This window comes from Phodopus roborovskii, unplaced genomic scaffold (assembly GCF_943737965.1).
Source record: "Phodopus roborovskii unplaced genomic scaffold, PHOROB, whole genome shotgun sequence".
Classification (NCBI taxonomy): Eukaryota; Metazoa; Chordata; class Mammalia; order Rodentia; family Cricetidae; genus Phodopus; species Phodopus roborovskii.
This window is the reverse complement of record NW_026126558.1, coordinates 5,673,590-5,689,232: the sequence shown is the minus strand read 5'-3', so window position 1 is coordinate 5,689,232 and position 15,643 is coordinate 5,673,590. Positions and strand designations below refer to the sequence as shown.

The 15,643-nt window shown below is 47.9% G+C and overlaps 1 protein-coding gene across 1 annotated transcript; it reads left to right on the top strand.

Annotated features, from left to right (window-relative positions):
• On the top strand, positions 1–7,899 carry Tubb3 (tubulin beta 3 class III). Its single transcript, XM_051201843.1, has 4 exons — positions 1–168; positions 4,540–4,648; positions 5,171–5,281; positions 6,471–7,899. Exons 1-4 carry the CDS (start codon positions 112–114, stop codon positions 7,544–7,546), a joined length of 1,353 nt encoding a protein of 450 aa, XP_051057800.1. The 5' UTR covers positions 1–111; the 3' UTR covers positions 7,547–7,899.
• Positions 7,900–15,643: the final 7,744 nt, after the last annotated feature.

The window sequence follows — 15,643 nt, the reverse complement described above, 5'->3', positions numbered from 1 at the left end:
CATCAGCTAGCGAGGGCGGGGCAGCCCCTTATAAGAGGGCGCGGCAGAAGGCACCGATCCTCCGCAGCCCGCTGTCCGCCTGCTTCTCAACTCTAGCCGTTTGAAGTCAGCATGAGGGAGATCGTGCACATCCAGGCCGGCCAGTGCGGCAACCAGATAGGGGCCAAGGTGAGGCTGAGCCGTCCGGCGTCCTGCGTCCCCACGAGCGCCTGCCCCAGGGTGTTGGGGGTGGGGTGGGGAAGAGAGAGGCTGTTCTGGAAGCTGCCGGCGGAACAAAGGGAAGAACCCAGCCCCTTGACCGGCTCCTGGGACCCCGGGATCCCCAATCAGCTCCCCTCACTCGCGTCACTCTGCTCCGCGCCCAGGTTGCTGCGGACAGCCAGGGGCAACCCTTCTGACTCTTCCATCCATTCTCACCCACACACACCATGGTTCCAGCAGGTACAGAGGATATGGTTGGGGCCGCCGACTGGGCGTGGCCTTCTTTGAGACTGCCACTTAAGCCTTGAGTAAGATGGGTGTGTCGGGCAACTTTGGGTGGGGCTCTCCCCTAAAGCCATAATGACTGTACATGCCCGAACCCCCACTGGAGAATTGGACGTCTTCTAGGAGTCAGGCCGCACTCACATTGTCAGCCTTGCTCAGATCACCCTCAGCTTCCTTGCCCCACCCTGTTCCTTTGTTGGAGGGGTTGGGCCTGGACTCCGATGACCTTGGTCCAGAACTGACTCTCCCTATCTGTGCAAATCTCTCATCTCTAACTGCCTTCCCAGGGCCTCCTAGTCGGGATTGAGCACAAAACAAAACCGACTGCAAGGACGGCCTGTATTTCCCCTCTATTGTCAGCCCACCTCCAGGTGTTAGAGCAGAGGCAAAAAAAAAAAAAAGAAAAGAAAAAAAAAAAAAAAGACCAGGGTGTGTGGGTGCAGTGACTATGCATCCCTGCTATGATTAGTGAGGTAGCTGTCCTGTTTCCAAGTCCTAGGAGGCTGTTCCTTACTCAAGGTCACACAGCAAGTGGAAGACAGAACTACTTGATCCGTAGTACAGAAGCCCAACCTGGAGTTGGGTTGGGTCTGAATGGGTGGGGTCAGCTGCCTCATTCTTTCTCCTGAACTATTATTTGAGCTCCATATTTGAGATGGAGCTTTGTCCAGATGGATGCTGGACATAGCTCAGGGATGGTGTGTAGCTAGTTCCCAAAGGAGGAGGTGGGGTAGACAGGTCCTGGAAGGGAGGGGACGAAGCAAAGATTAACTCTGGAGGCTGTTACCATAGAAACCAGGCAGGAACAAAAAGCTAATTACCATGGGCTGGGGCAGTCACGTGGTTGGCATGTAAATTGCAAGTTTGGCTCTAGGGTGGAGGTTCCTCTAGTTGGGGTGGGGGGAGGGAAGCAGCACAGGGAGGCTCTCTAATCACTGAGGAGACAGCTGCTCCTATTCTGGAGGGGAACTTGGGGAGGGGGACATACAGGGGAAGCTAAGGCAGGAGCCTCAGATCAAATCAGGACTCCTGGGGTAATCACTGACAGCTGCCCTGGCCTGAGGGAGGGTGAGGGCTCATTAATGTGGCCACAGGTGCCAGGCCTTCCCTGAACATCTGCTCCTGCCAAAGCCAGGGGTGAGTGGGGGGAGGGAAGGTTTGCAATCCTAAGGCCTGTTTGGTGACCCCCCCCCCCCGTGCTGGAACTGATGCTATGCTGTGCTCCTATGAGGGCTTCTCTTTAGCAAGGGTCTAGAAGTCAGGTCCACACCCAGGCTGGGTCCATCAGAGGAGTGTGAGCTGTGGAAGAGACCTGAGTGCTGGACTCAGCTGAGGTTTGTTCTGCTTCTCAGTGCTATGGCCCTTAGGCTTCCCCTTGTTTATTCTTTTGGGAGTTTTGCTCTCCCTCTCTCTCTTTTAATTTAGATGTGTTTAAATTTTGAATACCTGATCCTTTTTTAACAGTGCAAATAATGAGTAAATTATCTGCGGAGGGATGTCTTCCTTTCCCATTGTTTCCCTTCATTGTAATCAGTACAAGGCATTTTAGCAGTTTCCACCCTCTGCCCCAGAGACCAGACTGAAGGGTCAGGCCCTGTGGGGATTTACCTGCTTAGCATCTGCCCCAGGCAATATGAACTTCCTCGGTCAGATTTACTTCTGATTTTTGTAGCTGGCTTTAGGGTCCCTGGTGTGGGCTGCAGTGGGGAAAGCTTTTCCCTGCCACCTAAGGAACCGAGGGAGTGGGTACAGAGGGCTGGTGTTTTTTGTTTGTTTGTTTGTTTTTTGCTTATTGGTCCTATCTCAGCACAAAGGGCCACAGGCTTTTGAGAGGTGACCAGGCAGAGGTGTGGGTGGAGTGGAGACAAGAAGAGAAGTGTGAGGCCAGGAGGAAATACTTGGAAGCAGCAGAAGTGGTGTTTTAGCAATGCAGTGTTATCACCTCCTGAGAGTTACAGCCCTGGGTCTGGTGCATTGTTACACCTTGTGAAAGTGTGGTGTGGGTATCACCTCCTCCTAAGGCTGAGAAAGATGAAGGTTCTAGAAGTTGAGTCATTTGCCTCGGATCACACCATGGATTTGAGCAAGGCAGGAATTTTAATATAGGTATGTGCAGATTTGTCAACGTGGGTGGTGACATGTGCCCCCATCAACAGGAGCACATGTGACTGGGCCACCCTCATTGTTCCCTTTGCTGGGACCTGAGAGCCCAGATTAATTCTCCCATAAAGGAGTCCCCTAGAAAATGTCTTTATGGTGCCTTTGTCTACATTCTTGTCTGTGATGCCACCCCACCCCCAAAGCAGGGAGTCTTTGGGGGGTGGAACCCACCTGAGAGCCAATGGGCCTGATGAGGAGGGTACTCATTCTAGGGGAATTGAACATCTTTGGGGGCTCTTGGACCACTCTTCGGGAGCCATGCATCACAACTCTGCTTGCACTCATGTTCCACTACCTGGAGTCTTCAGAAGCCTACACCCCAATCGGGTCAGCACCTCGGACAGCAGCACCATGGTTTTCTGGCTGGAACTTGGGGTCTACAGGAGGCTGAACTGTATGGGTTTAGATTGGGGTCACAATACCTGGAGGTTTTCTTTCCTGTAGTGATGCACTTAATTTAAATAATTATATGTATTTAATTTAAATATCTGTGTTCATTTAATTTAAATAATTCTATTTGTTTTCTTATTTTCTATGTAATAATATTTTCTTGTTAGGCTTTATTTTATTTGTGGTATTTTATGTTGTTAGCCTCTCGATATGTAGCCCAGACTGTTCTTGAACTCATGATCCTCCAGCCTCAGCCTTCTAATGGTATACAGCTCTATTCCATTGAAGCGGGGGATATTTTATTTTGAATTTCAATTTACGAAAGCAATTGAGAGGCTGAGAACATGCTGCTGCACACTCACAGTACCAGCTCTGCAGAGGCTGAGGCAGGAAGATGGTTAAGATTGCTTGGGTCACATATCGAGAACCTTGTTTCAGTGGGTTTTTTGTTTGTTTTTCTGAGACAGGGTTTCCTCTGTGTAGCCCTAGTTGCCCTGGAACTTATTTTGTAGATCAGGCTGGCCTCAGACTCAGAAATCTGCCTGCCTCTGCTTCCCGATTGCTGAGATTAAAGGCATGTGACACCACTGCCCAGCAAGACCTTGTTTCTAGATAAATAAATAAAATAGCAAAATAAGACCTGCAGATAAGATAACCTATCATATATATTTTTTAAATTTAAGATGAGTCTATGAGTCTTTTTTTTTTTCTGGTCTTTTGAAACAGGGTTTCTCTGTATAGTCCTGCTGGACTTGAGTCCTCTATAAGAACAGCTATGTCTCCAGCCCCATTGTTTTAAATTAAAAATTAGTGCAGTTGGGTCAGTGGCTTACACCTTTAATCCCTGTTCTGAGGAGGCAGAGGCCTCCTTTGAGTCTGAACTGCAGAACAGCCAAGACTACTCAGAGAAACCCTGTCTTCAAACAAACAAACAAACAAATAAAATGAAAACATAAAATGCTAATGTGCCCATGACAAAAATCCAATGGCACCAAAGGGTAGATAGTGAAAATTTTCTTTCTCTCAGCCCCAAGACCATGTCCCCAGGATGTCACACTGCCTGAGGCACCAATGGAACCTGTCAGGGCACATGGCACACACTGGCACTGAGGGTCACACGTAGTGGCTGAGAATCTGATTTGACCTGTGTCCTGTTCTACCACCTGCCCTGGGCAATTTTCTATGTTTTGTGAGTCTTCAGCTCCTTTCCTGAAAAGAAAGAATAAAAAGAACCCCAGGAGATACCTGCATTTTCCTACAGCTGCAGAGCTGGTTAGAACCTGTCGGTGTGGGTTGAGTCCTAGTCCACCCTGGGGGCCTGGTAATGTTAGCCAGATAATGCAGAGTAGGTATGCATTTTTTATTATTTTATGAAGCTTTATGTTGGGTCTAGTAAGGTGCCAAAGTTCTACTTTTGCACCAAGGGCTTTAAGAGGTCAGAAGAGAAAAGGCCTAGTAGGGTCACAAGTGCCTGCTGAACTCTTTTCTTCTGTCCTCACACAGTTCTGGGAGGTCATCAGTGATGAGCATGGCATAGACCCCAGTGGTAATTATGTGGGAGACTCAGACCTGCAGCTGGAGCGCATCAGCGTGTACTACAATGAGGCCTCCTGTGAGTACCACTCCACATCCATCCTGACCCTGGGTAAACTGAGTCCTAACATCCATTGACCCAGAAGATAGCATGTATGACTGGAAATGAGGCACACTACAATGAGTTACTTCCATGGAGTAAGATGTAAATGTATTTAATGATGGTGATGGCCTTGAGTAGTTCAGAGATAGGCAGGACTTGATCTTATCTGTCCCAGATAGGATCACACCCGTGGCCAGGCCAGAGCTTACCATGGGTCTGGGTGGTGGTTGTGCATGCCTTTAGTCCCAGCACTTGGGAGACAGAGGCAGGTAGATCTCAGTCAGTTCAAGGCCAGCCTGATCTACAAAGTTGAGTTCCAGGGCAGCCAGGACTGTTACACAGAGAAGCCCTGTCTCAAACAAACAAACAAAAACAAAACCCAAGTTCTAGCCTTTAGGGTGAGGCAAGGGACTGGCAGGTTGAGGGCAGGATTCAGGGGGAAGTAGATAGGTTCCCCTGACTCTTTATTTCACACTACTGAACCCTCTCTCCTCCCAGCTCACAAGTATGTGCCCAGAGCCATTCTGGTGGACCTGGAACCTGGAACCATGGATAGTGTGCGGTCTGGGGCTTTTGGGCATCTATTCAGGCCTGACAACTTCATCTTTGGTAAGTTCCTCTGCTCCAGGCTCTGATGACAGAAACCTGGGCCTGGCAAACCCAGGTCAACAGATAGAAGCAGAGTGCTTGAAAGGGGATGGAGTCAACTATTCTTCACTGGGACCTGGAGGGTGAAAATGACTTTCCATTTTACTATGAGCATTGGAGGTCCAGATGAAGGGTTCTGTATAGGAGCATTTTACAAAGAATAAGGGCAAGCCGGGTATGGTCGCACATGCCTTTAATCCCAGTACTTGGAAGGCAGAGGCAGGTGGATCTCTGTGAGTCTGAGGCCAGCCTGGTCTACAGAGCTAGTTCCAGGACAGGCTCTAAAGCTACAGAGAAATCCTGTCTCCAAAAAAAAAAAAAAAGAAGACAAAAGCTGGGTCTCTAGAGGGCTCCAGTTTCTGAGCATATCTCAAGAGGTCAGGGTGTCCTTGAGTCTGTGCCCAGTGACAGGTCCCCAGTGCTTACACACACACAGGAAGACAGTCTCTCCTCACTTCTGCTTTCAAGACCCTAGCACCCTGAGTCAGTAAAATGACTCAGCAGGTAAAGGGGCTTACTGTCAAACTTGATGATCTGAGTTCAATCCCTGGGACCCAGGTGGTAGAAAGGGAGAACCAAGTTCTTTAAGTTGTCCTCTGACCTTCACATGTGTGCATGGCACATGCACACCCACACATGTGCATATTCTCTCTCTTTAAAGAAGTGTTTGTCTTTAAAGCTCTTAGCACTAGACTAGTGGGTGCCAGTTCTTAGCCAGTCCCCAGCCACAATAGATGCTCAGGGTTTGTTTTTATTGTGGAAAAGAGGAGTATTTGGCTTAGAGGGGTGAGGAGAGTAGGCAAAGCATCTGAATAAAGGACAGCTTTCATCTCCCTTCAAGGTCTTAGCAGACCAATGGGAGGAAAGGTGATCTGGAGAGAGAAGGCTGAGCTATTCATCTGGGACGTCCTTGAGAGATAGTGAGGCCCTGGCCTTATCCCAGATTCTCCCTACCCTGTTCACAGCTTCTGCAGCCAAGATGCCCACAACTCAACCGTGAAGCTCAGGTGGAATGAGAAGGTGTATTAGCACATGGTACATTTATAGACGACAGGGGAACCAACTTTCTTCTGGGGTGTTTGGCAGCTCCTAGATGTCTGTGCTGTAGACCCTTGACCTTTCCTATCACCTGTCTCTTCCGTCTCTATAGGTCAGAGTGGTGCTGGCAACAACTGGGCCAAAGGGCACTATACTGAGGGAGCAGAGCTGGTGGACTCCGTCCTGGATGTCGTGCGGAAGGAGTGTGAGAACTGCGACTGCCTGCAGGGGTTCCAGCTGACACATTCACTGGGTGGGGGCACAGGCTCAGGCATGGGCACACTGCTCATCAGCAAGGTGCGTGAGGAGTACCCTGACCGCATCATGAACACCTTCAGCGTGGTGCCCTCGCCCAAAGTGTCCGACACTGTGGTGGAGCCCTACAATGCCACCCTGTCCATCCACCAGCTGGTAGAGAACACAGACGAGACCTACTGCATCGACAACGAGGCCCTGTACGACATCTGCTTCCGCACCCTCAAGCTGGCCACACCCACCTATGGGGACCTCAACCACCTTGTGTCTGCTACCATGAGTGGAGTCACCACCTCCCTTCGATTCCCTGGTCAACTCAACGCTGACCTCCGCAAGCTGGCTGTCAATATGGTGCCCTTCCCTCGCTTGCACTTCTTCATGCCTGGCTTTGCCCCACTTACAGCCCGGGGCAGCCAGCAATATCGTGCCCTGACAGTGCCTGAGCTCACCCAACAGATGTTCGACGCCAAGAATATGATGGCTGCCTGTGACCCACGCCATGGCCGTTACCTGACAGTAGCCACTGTCTTCCGTGGGCGCATGTCCATGAAGGAGGTGGATGAGCAGATGCTGGCCATCCAGAGTAAGAACAGTAGTTACTTCGTGGAGTGGATCCCCAACAATGTCAAGGTAGCAGTGTGTGATATCCCACCCCGTGGGCTCAAGATGTCATCCACCTTCATTGGCAACAGCACGGCCATCCAGGAGCTGTTCAAACGCATCTCAGAGCAGTTCACAGCCATGTTCCGGCGCAAGGCCTTCCTGCACTGGTACACAGGTGAGGGCATGGATGAGATGGAGTTCACGGAGGCTGAGAGCAACATGAATGACCTGGTATCTGAGTACCAGCAATACCAGGATGCCACGGCTGAGGAGGAGGGTGAAATGTACGAAGATGACGACGAGGAATCTGAAGCCCAGGGGCCCAAGTGAAGTTGCTCACAGCTGGGGTGTGGGGCCAAGTGGCAGCCAGGGCCAAGACAAGCAGCATCTGTCCCACAGAGCCATCTAGCTACTGACACTGCCCCCAGCTTTGCTTCCCACAGGCTCATTAGGGTACCCTAGGGCTACCAGGTGAAAGTCCTCCAGTATTTATGGCCGTCCCCGCCCCACATGAGTCCACTTGGCTCTGTCCTCCCCATTTAGGCCACCTCTGTATTTGTGTTGCTCATTTGTCTCTGTTTTATTATGGCTCCAGGCCTGATGTTTTATGGTTTGTTTTGTTTTTTTACTGGGTTGTGTTTATATTTGGAGGGGGTATACTTAATAAAGTCACTGCTGTCAGATCTCTGGTATTGGAGAGTTCTTTTTCTTTGCCTTTTTCTGCCCCCCCCCTTTTTTTTTTAGCTAGGACTAGGTTGAAGCATATTTGATATAAATAAGCTTTATTTTGGGGAAAGAATAACTTAGATTGGGAAGGGAGGAGAATGAGGAATGAGTAGGGGCAGCCCTGATCTCCTAGGCTGGTGCTAAGGTTTGTGCTGAAAGGGTCTCATGTTGCACCCTGGAGTCAGGGAGTGGAACTAGAGAAGGAAGTTTGCTTCCCGTCTCAAAGCCCCTGGCACATCTCTTGTGACTCAGAAAGCAGCTCTTCCCATCTCCCACAGGGTAGAGACCCGTTCCTGACCCCATAGGGTGGGGGGCTCATCTTCAACTTTCTTCCTGCTATCTATGCTGTAAATTAAGTGTAAGCAGCCATATAAGCCGAAGCCTGAGACTTGAACTGGAGAGACAGGGAAGGGAAAACTGTTGGGAAGGCTGGGACTTGGTCTTTGAGAAGGCACTGGCTGGGAACAGTATCCAAAAATATGCTGGTTCCATGCCCCGCCCCGGTGGTGGTTTCCCATAGCTTCAGAATGCCCAGTATCCACTCACACAGAAAGTGTGACATTGCCAGACATTCTTGCCCAGAATTCTCCATCCTCCCCAGGGAGAGGACTGAAACCCAGAGAGGCCAACTGTTCAGAGGTCCACAGTGAGTATGCACAGCTGGGTGAAGGCAGAACTTCTGAACTGAGCCTCTCTGTCGCCCATTCCCTTATGGTCAAGGCGCTGTCAAAGCTTAAGCCCCTACCCTGTGCTTGGTAGCATCCCAAAGAATTTGGTGTACACAGTACCTTCTCACATCCTCTCTCCATGCACACATCAGCCATAGGTACTGAAAGAGACAGACTGAGGAGCTGCGAGCCCTGGCTTCAGACTAGGGAGGCTGATCCTCAAAGGGCAACATGTCTCCAGTTCTGGCCCTGATGTAGTCTGGGCTCTAGAGTCCAATGAGGGTAAGTAAACAAAGGGCAACACTGTGCTGTCTCAGCTGTGCCTGTGAAATAAACTTTCCTGAAACTTCGTGAGTGACCTGACCTGAAATCCAAATTAACAATTTATCCTGTGTCAATTTTGTTTGTTCATTTGTTTTTGACACAGGGTCTCTTTACATCAACCTGGCTGTCCTGGAATTCACTATGTGAACCATGCTGGCCTCCAACTCACGGAGATCAACCTGCCTCTGCCTCCCCAAGTACGGGATTAAAGACTGGCAGTTAAATTATTTTTTACTTCCTATAATGTTGGTTGGTATAACTGTAAGGTCCAATATTTCACATGTGGTCCTTTGCTGGGATGCAACCAAAATTGTGAGTCTCTTCTCTGTGGAGGCTGTGCATAGCTACATAGTCTTTCCAATGTGTGGTGGTCGTCTCCTTGGGCTTTTGTTCTAATTATGAGGTGAATGTCTTTGCTCTACCTACTATGCACTCCTTACCATTATGGGAGGGGCAAAAGGCAACAGGTCTATGAGAACTTGGGATAAAGCCTCCAGAACTGAGCAAAATAAGCAGTTACCCCTTACCAGTTGTCTATCTCAGGTATTGTGTTAGAGTAATGGAAAACTGAAGAGCATAACCACTTTCACAGAAGTTATGTTCCAAAGGTTAGGGCGGGAAAAGACTGCTTGGTTCTCAGAGAGGGCACTCGTGGAATCCAGCACTCTGCTGGTGTAAGCCCACATACCTAAAGAGGCAGTATATGGTTGTCCACTCATCTTTAGGTAACTTCAACCTGAGCCACCCAGTCCCCCCCAGGCATGAGCAAGAATGTACATAGAGCATTAGCATTTGGTGTCCCTATCTACAACAAAGGTACACCTCCTATCAGGTGTCAGTCACATCCTGAGACTATCTATCTATCTATCTATCTATCTATATATATATATATACACACATAACACATACATACATACATACTAGGGGCTTCTATTTCAACACAGTAGGATTTGGGTGGTCTGTTATATAGCATAGATAGGGGACTGTGAAAGCCCTGGTCTGCATGACCTTGGAGTTCAGTCTGCCTGCACCCTTGTTGTTCTTAAGTAAAAGGTAGGGCAAGTCTAGAATGCAGCCTAAAGTTCATAATCAACCAGCAAAGACCAGACACTGCTTTTTTCTCTTCCCATGGTGAATGTAGTAGAAATGGCAGGTAGCAAATTCTAGCCTGGAGCCTTCCCCATTTATATCATTTCCAGTAGTAGGGCGATTTAGTGTGGTTAAAGTTAAAAAAAATAAATAAAGAGTGGTGTGTGGTGATGCATGTCTTTAATTCCAGTACTCTGAAGACAGAGGCAAGAGGATCTCTGTGATTTAGGGTCAGCCTGGTCTACCTAGGGAGCTCCAGGGCATCCAGGACTATACGGAGAGACCCCATCTCAAAAATAAATAAACAATTGCTGGTGTAATGGCACATACCTTTAATCCCAGCACTCTGAGACCTGTCTCAAAAGTAGAAAAAAAGAAAAGAAAGGAAGAAAAAGAAAATGGACTAAAGATGTGACTACCTTTACTGGGCAGCTATATGCAATAGAAAGTGGAAGTATTATATAGCAGAGGCAAAGGGGCTCTAGCAGGAAAGGCTGCAGGAAGCAGAACTGAGCAAGCATCAGATTCGTCTTTGTTTCTTAGACAATCTCCCTATATAGTCCAGGCTGGCCTAGAACTCCCAATGTAGATCAGGGTGGCATTGAACTCACAGAGATCTGCGGGTGTCTGTCTCCCAAATGTTGGGATTAAAGGTGTGCACCACTGCTCTTGGCAGATTGGTCTTTGAACATCTTCATCATGCCATGTGACTGGTGCTATAATTGCCCCATTTTGGAAATGTGTGTGTGTGTGTGTGTGTATGTATCTGATGGATATGTGCCTGTGTGTGATTGCACATAAATGTGTGGAGGTTAGAGGTTGAAGTCAAGTGTCTTCCTCCATTCTTTTAAATACGTTTATTTTATTTTGTGTGTATGAGTGTTTTGCCTACACGCATGTATATTCCCCATGTGTGCCCTGCTGCCCTGGAAACCCAGAAGAGAGCATAGAACTCCTGCAACTGGAATTATAGACTGTTGTGGGCTGCCAGGTTGGTGCCAGGAACTGAACCCAGTCCTCTAGAAGAGCAGCCAGTGCTGCTCAACCTGAGACCTGGGACTCAGTCAATGACTGGCTAGACTGGCTGACCAGTGATCTCTAGGATCTATCTGTCTCAGAAGACCCAGCACTGGATTATGAACCCACAGCAATGTCAGATTTTTATGTGGGTTCTGGGGAGCAATTCAGGTTCCCACTTTACCAGCTGAGCCATCTCCTAGACAGTGGACAACTAGCCTGCTTTTTAGGTTTTGTTTGGTGTGTGGCCCCTCTCTTCGTGGGCTTTTATGTTCTTGTCTGTAGGAGCTTAGCCTAGAAAAATTACTTCTTCCATTTGTTTTGGGTTTTGACACAGTCTTACTATGTTGCACAGGCTGGTCAAGGGTCCCAGAGTTCCTCCTGTCTCAGCTTTCTGATTACTTGCTACTACAGGCAATGATCTCTTTTAAACTGCAAAGATATAGCCTTTAGATTTTTGGTCATAAAGAAATAGACTGAGCTGGACAGTGGTAGCTCATGACTTTAATCCCAGCATTCAGGAGACAGAGACAGGCAGATTTCTGAGTTCAAGGATAGCCAGGGATATACAGAAAAACCTTGCCTGGAGAAAGGAAGAAAGAGAGAATGGGGGTGGGGGTAGAACAGAAAGTGGCCAAAACTCTTTGATCAAGATAGAAGGTTCAAATACAGCTGGCAAAATAGAAAGTGTCAGCCTGGCAGTGGTGTCACAGGCCTTTAATCCCAACACAACGGAGGCAGAGGCAGGCAGATCTGGGAGTTTGAGGCCAGCCTGGTCTACAGAGTGAGTTTCAGGACAGCTTGGGCTACACAGAGAAATCTCTTGAAACAGATGAACAAAGGAGAGACAGAGAGAGAGAGAGGGAGAGAGAGAGAGAGGAAAGAAGAGGGGGAAGGAAGGAAGGAAGAGAAAGAAAGGAAGGAAGGAAGGAAGATAGGAAGGAAGGAAGGAAGGAAGGAAGGAAGGAAGGAAGGAAGGAAGAAAGAAAAGTTCCTGCCCCAGAGCGATTTCCATGCAGCCAGCAAGGGTTGCCCAGACAGAGCTCAGCCCACACCTTCTGTCCTTACTCAGGCTCCACCCCTGTAAGTCCTCCCTCTTTCGATTCCTTTGTCTCCACTCGGTGGCCCCAGCACTCTGATTCGCTTTTCGAGGATACGTGTCCAAACTCAGCATTTCGGAAGAAGGCAGAGTTTTATTTGGTCTGTTATGGGTTGCCTGGTGACAGCCGTGATGGGTCACTGCGGCAGGAGCTTCAGGAGTTAAGTTGAACAATAAGGTTTTCAAGGCAAGGCTTGTCTTGTCTTGTCTGTTGGCGCATACACGCTTATTCTTAGGGCCACTGAGAGCGCACTGACAGAGGTCAAGGAGACCAGAGTTGTTGCAGCAGGATGCCCTTAGAGTTGTGGTTGCATGACCTGAGCAGAAGTACCTAGTAGTTTTGGAGAGTGTCTACACCTAGAGTGACAAACTCCTATGACCTTTGCTAAGCTTACTTCTAAATTAAGGACAACCTTTCCACAAGATTTGCTCCCTGCCAGGTGCTCTCCTTGAGGGCTCTACACTACACCTCACTGATCCTTCATAACCACCTTGCAGGCCTGTTGTAGCGATCCGCTTGACCTGACCACAATGGGGGCTTAGAAATTGCTTTTGCTAAACAATGGACCCCTGGCACTCTGGAGGCAGAGACAAGCAGGTTTTTTTGTTGTTTTGAGAGACCAGCCTGGTCTGCACTGTGAATTCTAGGCTATACAAGGCTACATAGTGGGGCTCTGTTTCAAACATCACCCCGGGGAGCTCCTCATCTGGGCCAACAAAGCAAGCTAAAGGCCTGGTATTCCTGCCTGATTTTTCATCGATCTCCTTTGCCTTAAACATTTATGTCAGACATCTGCTTAACCCTTAGACATCTTAGTCACTTCAAGAATATCTGCCCTCAAAGGAGTTGGGAATGTAGTTTAATTGATAGGGTGTTTGCCTGCTGTGCAGAAAACCCTGGGTTTGATCCTAGACAATCCAAACAAAACAAAACAAAACAAAACCAGAAGCATTATAATCCCATTTCCCTGGATGTGGAGGTTGGAGGATTAGAAATTTAAAGTCATCCTTAGCTACACATTTAGTTAGAGATCTGCCAGCCCGGGCTACTTAAAACTGTATTAAGAACAAACAAAACTTTAGAAAATGTGCTTGAAGCTCTCTCTCCAGTTATTGCTGCAAACTTGCAAGTCACCTTGGCTTCCAGCAGCAGTAGCAGAAGCGCTTCACACATCCCAAGATGAGAGCACCCTGAGCCAGACTGTCTCCTCAAGCAATAATCTTACCCTGCAGACCTAGAATTGAGTCATATCTCCTAACTCTCTGTTCCAATTCTTCCTTTGTGTAAACCTGAATGTCCACATTCCGAAGATGGGCTGAGGTGCTTCTAATTCTCTTACTAATACAGTTATATTAATTAAAATCCCTTACTGCCCTTTCTGTTTATTTATTTGTTTGTCTGTTTGGTTTGGCTTGGTTTTTTTCGAGACAAGAGTTTCACTGTGTAGTCCTGGCTGTCCCGAACTCACTATGTAAACCAGGCTGGCCTCAAACTCACAAAGATCCATCTGCCTCTGCCTCCCAGGTGCTGGGATTAAAGGCGCCCAGCTTTATTTTATTTTTGAGTCATAGTCTCATGCAGCACAGACTGGCCTTATGCTTATAGCAATCTACCTGCCTCAGACTTTAGTGCAGGGACAACAGATGTGAGCCACTGGACAGGAAGAAAGCTTATTCATTTCTTTGTTTATATATTTATTTGAGACAGGGTATCACCATGTAGTCCTGGCTGGCCTGGAATTTACAGAGATCTGCCTGTCTCTGCCTTCCTGGTGCTGGAATTAGTGTGCACTATCATACCTGGGCAAGGAAGATATTTCTTTAAAATGCCATACTCAGGCCAGGTGTGGTGGAGTGTGCAGCCCATTTGCACATGCCCCCATGCCTCCTTCTGTGCCCTTGTCCTTGGGGTAGAGAAATAGGACCCCACTCAAAGGAAGTTTCACCAGCAGAGGGTGGTTTTAGCTAGAGATGGGTGGGAGAGAACAAGCAGGCTCAATTGGAAGAGGGAAGATATCTAAGAGGAATGTGACTGGTGGATGGGGACTGGTGAGAGAAATCAGAGCCATGGATTTGGAACCACCTGGCTCCAGGAGAGAGGATATCAATTCACTGTGAAATCTCTTTCCCACTTGGCCTCACCCACCTTCCACACTACTTTAGAGAGCTCTTTTAACAACAACAAAATCATAGTCAGACCTGGTGGTTCACATGTGTGATCCCAGCTGCAGGCAGTTTTCCTGTTCTGTCCTGGCAACTGTTTCCCAAATAAACAACCCTGAGGCTTAATATGAATTATACATGCTCGGCCAATAGCTCTTACACTTACATTAACCCATATTTCTTATCTATGCTTTGCCATGTGTCTTGGTACCTTTTCTCAGTATGGCATGTCCATTTTGCTTCTCTGTCTCTCCTCGAGACCCTTCTAACTCCACCCCTCTTCCTCTCTGTTTCAGGCTATCTTGCCCAATCTCTTCCTGCCCAGTTATTGGCCAATCACCTTTTTTCTTTTTTTTTTTAAACAATGAGAGCAATATATATTTATAGTGTACAGAAGGATTATTCTACAGCACCAAGCATTTGGGAGGCTGAGACAGCCTGGGTTACACAGTGAGTTCCAAACTAGCCTTAGCTACAGACTGTGCCTCTATCTCAAAAAAAAAAAAAAAAAAAAAAAAAATCTTTTCACAGCAATAGAAACTGTAGCTAAGACAGGCCTCATGACCTTGGCAACTGACATAAAAGAAAGTATTTGATTGGGGCTTACTAACAGAGGTTTAGTCCTTTCTCATCATGGTGGGGAACGTGGTGGCATGCAGGCATGCATGGTGCTACAAGAGGGAGCTGAGAGTTCCACATCTGGATCCACAGGCAGCAAGAAGAGGGAGTGAGACACTGGGCCTAGCTTAGGCTTTTGAAACCCCAAAGCCCACCCTTAGTGACTCACTTCCTCCAACAAGACCACACCTACTTCAACAAAGCCACCCTCCTAATCCCTCTCAAGCAGTGCCCTTCCCTGATGACCAAGCATTCAAGTTTAGGAGGACATGGAAACCATTCTTATTCAAACCACCACAATTTCCCCCTTTTAGAAAAAACTGAATTCTCATGTAGCTAAGCCTAGCCTTGAACTTCCAGTATTCCTCCCACTTCATTCTATGGAGTAGTCTACCTGCTTAAGGAGATCATTTTCCATTCAGACCATCTTCATGTGGGGATTCAACAGGTCCTGGGCCAGTGTGACTAGTCCTTTTGAGCCCAAGCACTGGTCTAGGCTTCCAGCACTGAAGAAAGAAAATAAAATGGTTGCCTTTAGCTCTTAGCTTTTGGGATGAGGCACACACAGTAAGTATAAATGTAAGAGGAGGGAAATCAGCCAGTGATGGGTATGTTAGAGAAAGGGCCATGCTTCTTAGAGATCTCTGCTGACAACTGAGGATGAAGATATTATGGGAGACACTTGGCTGTCATTAGGAAAGAATGTTTTATAGAGGCTGAGCT

Bases quoted from the DNA above. Each gene is read 5' to 3' on its own strand.
- Tubb3 (XM_051201843.1), top strand. From the start codon at position 112: ATGAGGGAGATCGTGCACATCCAGGCCGGCCAGTGCGGCAACCAGATA. The intron at 4,649-5,170 runs GTGAGTACCACT...CTCTCCTCCCAG, and splicing joins GTACTACAATGAGGCCTCCT to CTCACAAGTATGTGCCCAGA. The intron at 5,282-6,470 runs GTAAGTTCCTCT...CCGTCTCTATAG, and splicing joins GCCTGACAACTTCATCTTTG to GTCAGAGTGGTGCTGGCAAC.